Source organism: Boleophthalmus pectinirostris, unplaced genomic scaffold (assembly GCF_026225935.1).
Source record: "Boleophthalmus pectinirostris isolate CB_2022bp ecotype Guang Dong unplaced genomic scaffold, ASM2622593v1 HiC_scaffold_2, whole genome shotgun sequence".
NCBI lineage: Eukaryota > Metazoa > Chordata > Actinopteri > Gobiiformes > Gobiidae > Boleophthalmus > Boleophthalmus pectinirostris.
This window is the reverse complement of record NW_026571152.1, coordinates 23910079-23919849: the sequence shown is the minus strand read 5'-3', so window position 1 is coordinate 23919849 and position 9771 is coordinate 23910079. Positions and strand designations below refer to the sequence as shown.

Genomic DNA, 9771 nt, shown 5'->3' with positions numbered 1-9771 from the left:
CAAAAGACTTGCTCTTAAATCCTAAATTATAAACATGAAATAGACCTACATTTAAGTAACTGGATGCAGTGTGTGTCGTCTATCTGTGGTGCCCACCTCATATGCTGTTGTATCAGGCAGGTGGTCATACCTTATTTCACAGCAAATGTTCATATCAGTATTTTGTACAGAACAATGGGTCTCATTCATGAATGTTCCATTTTAAAAATGATGAAAATGTGCTGTTCTCCAAAAATAGCTAGTCAAAGATGCACTAAGTCAAACCAGTATTAAACCAGTTAAAGCTTTGCATGTGTCCTTTCACAGTTTAGCCCTGCTTCTTGTCATCTCTGCACTCATTATTCATGCGACGCTGCTGTGTAACCCAATCCTTCATGTATCTTTTTCTCATGGTTTATTGGATAGCTGAAATATTTATACCAACATTGAAATATTTATTCTTGTGATTATGTGACCCTGTGTCTAAAGTCACCATGAAACTGATACATTAAATAATAAGCACTACTTCATTATGCACTATTCTACTGCTTCACAAAAGGTGTTAATATTACCAGTGGCACTTACATCTGAAATCCACTTTTAAAAGAACATAACAGTATGGCTGTTGGTCGATGGAAAATGTGGCATTGTGGTATAATTAATTTGTGATATTTTGCTCATTCTTAAGTTTTACAGATTTTTGAATTAGTAGTATTAACAGTAGAACTCTCAGTATAGTTTCCAGAGCTGTATACACACAAAATTAAATGCTATGTTCACAAGTTTCTTGATACTTTGCAGTGACATCACGCTTGGGGTATTCTACATGTATTTTTATGGTGGAAATTTCAGGAGTAATCCTGCTACAGTGCACAGATGCAAACTCTGCCACAAAAGAAAACTAAAGAAAAAATACAGAATTGATTTAAACAGCATGCATACAAGTGTTCATGGTAGTATGGTTTGATCAACAAAAAAATGTGAGAGTGACTAACTAAAAAACTGTTGGCTATTGCTAGCTATAGTGACTAATTTTATGTGTGAAAGACTTGTTTCACAATACAAATCAGTGCAGTTAGTTCCAACTAAACCAGCTCTTTCTTGTCAGATTAAAGTCTAATTTGAGTAACAGAGCTTCTGACAGAGCAGTGCCTACAGTTAGCATCACACTTTCAAAGAATGTTGATGAAATCAGCTGCAAAGTATGAACATTCTGGGCTGGTGAATCACAGTATAATCACGATGCATTATTCTGCCTCCTCCTTTGGCCCTCTCTGTCACTGTATGACTGACAGATTTTTGCTTTATACAAAAAGGACTTTGTAAAGAGCAGGAAATTATCCACTTTGAGACACTCTTTGTGCGGCAACCAGCGATTAAGTCAGTTTTCACAATGACAAAGATTTGTAACAATAATACTTCCTATAACAACTAATAAAAGAATAAGAAATACCCAGAGACAGGACTATAGCGACTAACAGACTTTATTGTTGTTCTGCTTCTACTATGTAAAGGTTGAGTCCCTGAAGATTAACCTGGAAATAACCACAGAGATAAATAAAGTCAAATGTGAATGTACTTTGGGCCTTTGTGCAGAGTGTACCTGTCAATATCACGTAGATTATAGCCTGTTTTCATTTTGTTATGGAGGATTACACCGGTGCCACCCAAGCTGGCTCTCAGACCTGAATCAGAAGTGAACCTAGAGGCAGAGAGATACTTTATTGAGCCTGAAGGAAACAGTGAGGAAAAATACTTTTTAGCTATAACTTACAGATAAGATATAGCTTTGTCATAGTTTTTGAACAACTGAACCAGGAAAATGCAATCAGGAGTCGTGTTTTGTTTCATTCACACATGTTTAACACACAAACCCTGCAGGCTTTAGGCTAAGTTCTTCTCTCAAACTGAAAACACTCTGTTCCACCTTGTGATGTCATGTGGTAATACAGGAAATGTTGCACTGTACTCCTTACTTCTTCACTAGAATCATTTGGATAATTTCAGCCCTGGAATTTTCAATCTCTGTTGAATGAAAGGTAAAAGGTAGCTCTTGTCTTGAAAACTATCACTTCATGACATCACAAGGTGGAACAGAGCATTTTGAGGTTTGGAGATGCAGACAGACTAATAATAAAGGCTTGTGTGAGTGAAACAAAACACAATTCCAGGTAAATTTTTGATGAAGTCACAGCATTATAACGTGGCTAAAAGCTCACATGAGTCAATTTTGCATAATATATGACCTTGAAATGAAACAAAAACAAACAAACAAGCAAAAGAAAACTTATAGTTGTCACTAAAACTACTCTTGACACAGTTGGAGTAATTTTCTGACTCTATTGCTTTGCCATAAATGCTATTACCATTTTGTTTGATGTCTTTTTGTTCCCTATTTGTTCTCTGCTGGACGCCCCCCACCAGCTGCCACAAGTGTATAAATAAAGAAAGAATAATAAGAATGTGATACTAAAAACACTTACACGCTGTCATAGTGTGTGAGGAAATGGGAGTTGTGCTGTGGGGTCAGAGGAAATGTCCTGTGGTTTGGGGCATTGTGGAGGAATCCTGATGGCTCCTATAAAAAAGAACTTCTCTCAGATGAAAATGACACAATATTTTATAATACAATCATATCATATAAAATGTACCTGACCTTTTTCCCTGTGGTCTTCAGGAGGTTGGGGGCTTGACTCCTCCATGGAGAAGGCAGGAGAGAGCTCTAATTTGGGAAAGATTAAATAGTTAAATACTTAAAATTGAGTATGTTCTTCACCTAATGCTCCTAAATGGAGATTTCACCCTCATGTAATAGGTAACCTTCTGCCATGTTAATCATTATTTCATCTTTGCACTGTTTCTCCTTACGACCTCTTGTATATAGCTGAGATAGATTTGTATTACTGTACTTCTACGTCTACGTTCATATAATCATGCCTTCTTTGACACCAGATATTTTTGCTATCTATTTTGAATTTATTATTACCAATTATATTTTTGTTTTTCGTTATAATATATTGTGATGCGTGAATTACTGTGCTCAAATAATTTCCCTTGTGGATCAATAAAGTTTGTCTAAGTCTAAGTCTTTCTTATGATGGCACGTCCGGTTAAATGGGGATCCGATTCATTTCATTGGTAAATTTGAGAAAAGTTTTAAATATGATATAGGTTCATTTGTGTAAAATGGTCAATGTTCATGTGCAAGTCAACATTGCACCGATTCACAGCTTTATAGTCTGTACAGAACTTATCTGCTGTCAAGAGCGACAGTCCCCTGCAAATAATTCAACCCGAATAAGGTGAATTTGAAAACAGCTTATGGGGCAGCTACTTTTTAAAATTTTTAATTGTACATATAAATTTATAGTTATAATTGGTATGTCTTATATGACACCAGTCTCTTGTGTGAGCTTGTGGATCAATAAAGTTTGTCCAAGTATGCACTCACCGGACAGGCCAGAGGAGCGTTAGTGCCACGGGTGTAGCCTGTTTCTCGAGATGAATGGTTGCACAGGTTGGGGATGAAATTTGACCCCTGAAACACATTTACAGTTATAGAGCTTTTTTATTATAGTTTTTATATCATGTAGGTAGGTTTGTTTTGTGGTGTTGGAGAGCTGTTGAAGTTTACCTGCGAATGTGATGGCTCCTGGAAGTCTGTCTTCATAACAGATTTGTGGGTATATCGAGGCTCCAACTACAGTATGATAACATTATATTCATTTAAACTTAAAATGAAGGTAAATTACATATATTATAAAGCTGTAGAAAATGCCAACCGGGGTACAGGTTTTGTTTGTAAATGTGTTGAACTGCAAGTCCTCTCCTTTGGTGAAGCCTGAATCTTCTTTTAGACCAATATTTATGTTTTTTTCTGGAGACACTGAAACAAAACACATTCAAATACAAATACTTGTACTTTTAAATAAAAAAAAAAATCTGAATAATCATACCTGTTGGTACGAGAGGATGTGCCACATACAGGCTTTGGTATTCTGACTGGAAAAAGAGTTCTGTAAACATTTAATCTGATAGTTTAACATAAAAATCAGAACATTGTTTACCTTCTCATTGTGGCACAGAGGTTTTGGGGGGACATTCAGCTGAAAGAATCCACTCTCTCTGAATTTGTTGAAGACACTTGGTTTTGACCCAGATCCATCATTATAGACATAAGGCTGGTAGTGCCGTTTGGTCTGAGTAATATAATTGTCAAATAGAAGTGATCTGGAAGAAAACAACAGACAACTTTGTACATATCTATAAATTATAAATAAATTATAAAATGATTAAAAAAAAATTACTGTCATTGAATCTAAGGTCTTTATCTATGGAATTTCCCCATAGGCTTTAAAATGTAATTGTCTGCTTGATTATACAGTGATTTGCATATAGATTTGGCATCCCTTTTGGACCAGGTGCCACTCTTAAATATTCTGTAATACACACACATTTTATCATCTTCCTCACAACAAGTCTATTATGAGAAATATCTGACAGAATTTTTTTTTTTAAATTATTTCTATATAATCAAAACACAAGTTATTTATTTATTTATTTATTATGCCAGTACATTAATGTGAATTTTTTATTTTTGTTTATATCTTGCATAAATGTTGTTTTGCATTACTGAGGCAGTCGGCCCCATCTGCTAATGCTAATTTAGAGGAATAATTTTACACCTGACATGCAGCAAATATGATTGGTTACCCCTTTTAGACATGTTTATGGATCTTATGACGCAGCACAGTTTTATTTTTTCCTCTGACAGAAGCCAATCATCCAAGATATCTAGACATGGAAAACAAACTTGCATATAAGGTGAATTACACAGAATGTGTCTGGCAGTTTGGTAAGGAGATTGTGTTATTGTTACTATAATAGGCTTAGCAACAGAAAATGCTGAGATAATGATGATCATGGGGTTGTAGGACTGTCATGATAAATACTATATCAACTTATCATTCAATATATGACAGACGGAACTGTGCATTTTCAGGGTCAGTATTTATCATGGGGATCTTTTCTTTCTTTTCTTTCTCCTAGTGGGAACATTTTGTTATTTTTCTGTACTACGATTAGATTCGAGCTGTGAAAGGTTGAACTGTAAATATAAACTAACTCCTTAAGGTTTAAATTCTGTCACTTATTTATTTCAGATCTTATTTTTTAAACACTATTGCACGTTTGGGATACATTTTAGGGGATAATGCTGCTTTATGGGTTGGTTTCAGTATTACAGTTTATCATTTATATTTACTTCAGCAATACACAGTTAAAAATGTGTTATCATGACAGGCTTATGGGGCAGTATAATATGTTTAGATGTAGCTAAACATCAACCTGAGACTTACCCATACTGAGGATTGTCCTTGAGGTCCAAAGTGGGACGATACCCTAGAACAAGACGCTGGTTGTTTGTGAATCCAGATTCACCTGGACGGTACCTCTTTCCTGCAGGGGTCAAAAATGTCCAAATGTTAGATCCACGTGTATGAGGATAGTGTGTTTCTATCAGTTCTCACCATCTGATGTGTGTTGGGAGGAGTGCAGGGTGCTGCTGGTGATCCGGCCCCTGCTGCCTGTTGCTCCAACACTGCTCGTGCTCCTCTGCTCTGCCATCTGTGACTGTTGTAATGAAACCCTCACTCACAACAGAGACTGCAGGACCATACGACCCCAAACATTTGAGACATATAGGCAGTGGTGGATGAAGTACTCCGCTTTGTTATTTAAGTAAAAGTATTGACATAGAGGGAAAAGATTACTCAAGTAAACATATTTTGCAGCATTTTTTATTTTTTTTTTTAACAATTAAAGCATCAAAAGTGATTCAGTTGATTTATTATGTTTTCTAGCATTTTTTGTGTATTTGGTTTGCTTAAATTAAATGTGCTAAAAATAAATCTCAGCCATTTCAGCAGGTCTCAAACCATAAAGAATACTTATCTGTCAAATTTAAAATGTAGTGGAGTAGAAAGTACAGATACATGCTCTCAAATGTAATGAAGTAAAAGTAAAAAGTATCCACTGTAAAATTCATCTAAGTAAAGTACAAATACATAAAAACTGTACTTAACTGTTGTACTTTTACTTTTGTACTTTGTTACCTTTCACCAATGCTTCAATTTTGTGTAAGGCTGATTTAAATAAATTCTAACATTAAAGTAGACCTGTCACAATATGAAACTTTGAAATTCGAAATATTGCTAGATAAAATATCGATGATAAATGATAATGTTGAAAATAATTTATGCCACTGACACAATAACCCTAAAGCAGGATTTTAAAAAACTTTCTGAAAAGATGAACTACAGTAGATAAATAGTAGAATAAACAATTTAACATTAGTTCTTAGTTTGTTTCTAAACATAATGAGTCATAAAAGTTATTTATTGAACCCTCTATAGCTCATACTTTATAGTACAAAAAAATACAAAAAAGTTCCCCACTACTACAAAGAAAAGTACCCATGATAAATATTGACCCTCAAAAGCTATTTTTCCATCTGACATATAGTTAAAGATAAGTCGATTTGGTTGAAGTATTTATCATGACAGGCACACAAAGGTTAAGTTATTTGTACTTACCTGTATCAGTTGAAAAGTTTCTGTATCCTGCTATATGTTCATAGATAAACAGGTGACTGTTGCTAAGAGACCTAGTAGCTGTATCCAGACAATAAACAAAGGATAGTGTGCTGATAGCAGAGTTGAGAACTTGCAAGTCGTGACTTGGGCTTGAGTCAGACTTGAGACACTATTTTTGACTTGAGACTTGACTTGATAAAACAGACAAAGACTTGGGACTCGACTTGGACTTGAAGGTCAGTGATTTGGGACTTGACTTATACTTGAGACCTGTGACTTAAAAAGACTTGATGCTTAGACTAGATGACACGTGAACTGTTATAAAGCACTCTTAAATCTTAACTCTTTCTGTTCTGGCCGTAATAATGTTCACTCTTGTCAATACATTTATAAAGGAAAAAATAGCATCTCAATAATTTAAATTTTTAGATAAATACTCATATATAAAAATACCGTGACTTTTTAAGTACAATTCAGTTTAAAAGTCATATAAATTGCAAAAATCTAAGATATATTTGGTATTTTGGTTTAAAGACTTGAAATGACTTGAAGCTCAAAGCAAATGACTTGGATTTGACTTGGACTTATAGATGGGCCAGTGACTTGAGACTCTACTTGGACATGCATGTATTTGACTTGGGACTTGACTCGGACTTAAGGTCAAAGACTTGAGACTTGAGACTTGCAAAATGATTTGTTACCACCTCTGGCTGATAGTGTTTGCCACTACCATAAATACATGCAGATTATAATTTTTTAACCAATCTAAGGTCATTTGTGTTTTATAGTGTGTTAAAAAAAATATTTAGACAAATATAGTACAAATTGTTTGAATGAATGTTTCCTTGTTTAGACAAAATAATTTAAATCACTTCAACAGCTGTATTAGAATACTGAAAAAAATATTATGTTCCAACACCTGTTTTCTTTGCCTAATTTGTTTTCTTGTTTTTCCGATATTATAAAACATTCAGACAGACTGGGAACAAACAGTTCTTCCTTACTAATCTGTGAGTGAACAGTGCATTTGTGTACAGAGTACAGCCACAGGATGGCAGTGTGGTGATGCAGTGGTTCAACAACTGCTCGGATAAAGATATTAAGGTTATGTAAAATGATGGATGGCTTGAAATTTCCATGACATGTTGATAAAAATGTCCAGCTGAGATTGAGAGGTAGCATAGGGCTGTTAACAGGAGAGGAAAATATGCCACCACATTCATTAGGCTGCAAACACGTACACAGCACATAATGGGACCAACATAGAAATGTATTTAGGTTTTCAGATGTTTTCATAATGATAGTAGGTTTGATGCATCATGCCATGTTTTGATACTACACTAAGTAAGGTCCAGACCTTTACAAAAGCAGAAGTAAAGGCATCATTGCAAAACTAATAGACCTATTTTGTTCTACAGTAGATACTTACTAGGGTACACTTTTTCTTTCTGTAAACATCACGCATTTTGGATCAGTGAGTTAGTCTCAGACAGTACAGTATGCTGTTCCACACCTCTCTTGCTTAATTCCCACGTTCCCCCAGAGTCTCTTATGTGTTGTTCTTGGACGCACGCCGCATCTTCACCTCTGTCACATCGCCCGTGCTCTCCCTCTCTCCTCCATCTGTCCCGCGCTGCCACTCACCGCTTCGTACCAAGCTGTTGCCCAGAGTTGCCGTTCCAGCGTCTCTGTGGCTTGACGTGCTGTCGCGCCCAAGTCTGGAACTGTTCATTATCTCCACGAAAAATAACTGCGAGCACCGCCTGCATCATTGGAAGTGACAGTCTCATTTCCTGCTCCTTTTCTCTTAAGCACAATGCGCACATTATTGGCATTTCTAATTATAAATGCACATACAGCCAGAGCAGGCGCTGGGCCAAGATTATCCCATTTGATTCGAGGCTTTATATAACTTTGCCCTATAGCTTATTAAACATGCACTAAGCAACTTTTCTGATTGGGGTTTCACCACTTGCTCGTTTCCAGTGAGATTGCTTTGCCTGGAAGGTGCGGCTATGGCACTAAATTAAAGGTGCATTGTGTAACATTTCCGGTGGAGAGTCCGTCAAATGCTTGTGTTCATGGAGATATTATTGCTTTTTCTTGAGTGTTTCACAGTAAGGCATTACATCTTTCTATCATGTTGGAGACCAAACCAGGCCAAGTCGCTTCTCCCCAGAGCTAACTTGTAGCTGTACCTGGTGGTGTCACCTATTCTATGTAGGTAACATACATAATTTAATGCAAAACTGAGGAATATTTCAGGCAAAGCAATAACCTCTTCATGAAGACAAGGAGTGGTTTGAAAACCTGACTGACCAAGCAAAGTGTCTTGCCCAGTGACACAACAAAAATGTATGTAATATTTAGTGTAAATAGTTAAATAGTAAATATTGGGAGGTGTAGTCTCAGAGACTATCCAAACTGTGGCTGCTGACAAGTGTCTCCTTTTGGGAATTCCTGATGCATCTGATGCATTCACAGTTATTCATAAAGCCACACAACAGTCTGCTCTTGAGGTACCAGTTTGCGGGAAGCGTATTAGACAAAAGGTGGGTGCAGCGCTGCTAAAAATAGACACAGGTGATGCAAGCGAGGGTCTCCTGTTGAGCAAATGCCCTGAGCCGTCTGTCACGGTTCAGGGAGGGATAAATCCTTGACCCTCGTGTCCATGTGAGCCTGGTTAGTCCCGTGTGTCCCAGTCTGGATAAAAGCAGATTCACTGTCTGCTCTAGAAAAGAATGGAATTATAATATTTAGCTCAGGACAGGAGCTGAGACCCCTCTTTGAATCTGCTCTCACGGGTGCTCTCCTCCTCCACCGCAGCTTATCTGTCTCTTTCCCTTTTTGACTTATGTACTTAATAGGCAAATCTGGTACGCATGGTTTAGGCCAAATTGCATTGTCATCTTTTTTCTCTCTTTTTCTTTTTTGAATTTGAGTTAGGTCCTGTGCGTGTAATGCTAAGCAGGCAGCAGTAGACAAGGAAAGGAAGCCATGCGTAAAATAAAGACATTTAAAATCAAAACGATTCTTGACACCTCCCAGACAGGCTTTTGTGCAGCTCAGTGAGAGGGAGATTAAATTAAAAAAAACAATGTGTTAGCTGAAACAGAATAGTGTAATGACGCCCTGATTTAGTCTAAAGTGTAAAATGTCGAAGGTGAGGGGACCTGGGAGTGCAGCGGTTAATTAAGAA

At 36.6% G+C, this 9771-nt stretch overlaps 1 protein-coding gene across 1 annotated transcript; it reads right to left on the bottom strand.

The window, feature by feature from the left end:
* Nucleotides 1-1483: 1483 nt before the first annotated feature.
* On the bottom strand, nucleotides 1484-5619 carry ppp1r32 (protein phosphatase 1, regulatory subunit 32). The gene is made up of 11 exons (XM_055155880.1): nucleotides 5508-5619; nucleotides 5337-5436; nucleotides 4047-4209; nucleotides 3936-3981; nucleotides 3762-3856; nucleotides 3614-3679; nucleotides 3431-3517; nucleotides 2636-2701; nucleotides 2463-2557; nucleotides 1559-1681; nucleotides 1484-1514 (listed from the first exon to the last, which is right to left on the bottom strand). The coding sequence occupies exons 1-11, from the start codon at nucleotides 5602-5604 to the stop codon at nucleotides 1484-1486; spliced, it is 969 nt and encodes a 322-aa protein (XP_055011855.1). The 5' UTR covers nucleotides 5605-5619.
* Between the last annotated feature and the right edge of the window lie 4152 nt (nucleotides 5620-9771).